The sequence below is a fragment of the Carlito syrichta genome, unplaced genomic scaffold, assembly GCF_000164805.1.
Source record: "Carlito syrichta isolate Samal-C Ts95f unplaced genomic scaffold, Tarsius_syrichta-2.0.1 Scaffold308169, whole genome shotgun sequence".
Lineage (NCBI taxonomy): Eukaryota > Metazoa > Chordata > Mammalia > Primates > Tarsiidae > Carlito > Carlito syrichta.
In genome coordinates, this window is record NW_007252265.1 from 44,568 (window position 1) to 46,433 (window position 1,866).

Below are 1,866 nucleotides of genomic sequence, written 5' to 3' on the forward strand. Positions count from 1 at the left end.
AGAGATGAGGTCTTGCCTGCCCAGGCGGGTCTCGAACCCGCGGGCTTGGGCAATCCACTCACCTCAGGCTCCCAAAGGCGCGGGATTACAGGCTGAGCCACCAAGCCCGGCTTCTATTACTTTTAATCTCCAGAAGTTTATATTCCATTTCAAATATGATCTGAGGACAATTTTTCTAAAGTAACAATTAAAGGTTTAAGAAGAGAAAATATGATTAGAATGACATCTCAAATACATTAGTTGAGCATTTAACTCCAAATATCTCTCATTTAGCTTATCTTTATTTCAAATTTTTTTATTTTTGAGTTGGAGTCTCACTCTGTTGTCCAGGCTGAAGTGCAGTGGCATGCTTCTGGCCACCGCAGCCTCCACCTGCTGGGCTCAGATGATCCTTCCGCCTCAGTCTTCCAAGTAGCCGGAACTACAAGCGCACACTACCACACCCAGCTGATTTTTTGCTTTATTGTAGAGACAAGGTCTTACCATGTTGCCTGGACTGATCTTGAACCTGCGGGCTCAAGGCAACCCTCTTTCCTCGCCCTCCCAAAGTGCTGAGATTATAGGTTTGAGCAACCACGCCCATACGGCTTACCTTAATAAAAATAAGGATAATCTCTTGAATTATCAAAAACAATTTACCTTCCCTTTGTGAGATATAAGCCAGACAAATATTTAAAGCTACAGAAAAGAATGACATTAGCCATACTAAATTACTACTTGTTATGACTGGCTTGATTTAAAACAAGAGAAACAAACAAGGGTACCTGCATAACCAATGTTTGCATACCTAATCCTGAATTGTACCCCACATCTTTATAAAAAAACAAACAAACAAGAGAAACAAACACAAATGTATACCATTTTCTCTACTCACTTTTGTGATAGTTTTTAAGATGGCAAGACGATCTGCTGGGGGCGGCAAACCTACAAAGAGGGTTTTGTCCAGCCGGCCTGGGCGCAGGATTGCAGGGTCAATGATATCTAGAAAAGGGAGAAAAAACTCTTACATAAATACAATATTTTTAAAAATGTAATCAACATGAGATGGAGAGTCCTTTTTAAAACAAGAAAATTAATAAATTGTACTTTATCAAGTGAAGTTTCTGCTCATAAAAATATATCCTTAAGAAAATGATAAGTTCACCTCTACTTTCTGACTCCAAACCTGCTCTTTCTCCAGGATTCCCTATCTCAAATAATGATCACTACCCCATCCTACCTCCAACTTCCAAATATCAGACAAGTTTCTCCCTTCCCTCACCAGGAACAATCTTCATCAAGGCTGCCTCTGACCACCTCAATCCTCAATAAAGGCCAAATAAAAGTCCTTATTAACTGGTCCTTCTTTGAAACTTCCCCTCTCTGGCCTCCTTACAGGGCTGACAGGATTAACTTCCTAAAATACATGTTCACAGGTTGGGTGCAGCAGCTCATGCCTTTAATTCCAGCCCTTTGGAAATTTGAGGTGAGAGGACTACCTGAGCCCATGGGTTCGAGACCAGCCTGGGCAACTTGGTGAGACCTCATCTCTACAATAAATCAAAGAATTAGCTGGGTTTGGTTCCAGCTACTTGGAAGACTGAGGCGGAAGGATCACCTGAGCCCAGCAGGTCTAGGCTGCGGTGGCTGAGAGCATGTCACTGCACTCCAGCCTGGGTGACACAATGAGATTCCAACTCAAAACAAAACAAAATGTTCACTTCTGTTCTCCACTGCAGAGTGACGCCTAAGGTGGATGTGACTATATTCCTTTCTAATTTTTTTTTTTTGAGTTGGAGTCTCACTCTGTCGCCCAGACTGTAGTGCAGTGGCCGCTCCCGGCCACCGCACCCTCGACCTGCTGGGCTCCGGCGATCCTGCCGGCTC

The 1,866-nt window shown here is 43.3% G+C and overlaps 1 protein-coding gene across 2 annotated transcripts in view; it reads right to left on the bottom strand.

Moving 5' to 3' along the window:
- Nucleotides 1–1,866, bottom strand: part of NVL (nuclear VCP-like) — a 118,783-nt gene that overhangs the window by 22,651 nt on the left and 94,266 nt on the right. For both annotated transcript variants that reach the window (XM_008065158.2, XM_008065159.2), the window contains one exon: nucleotides 875–981. In XM_008065158.2, coding sequence (XP_008063349.1) covers nucleotides 875–981 — 107 coding nt within the window. The remainder of the gene's footprint in view (nucleotides 1–874; nucleotides 982–1,866) is intronic.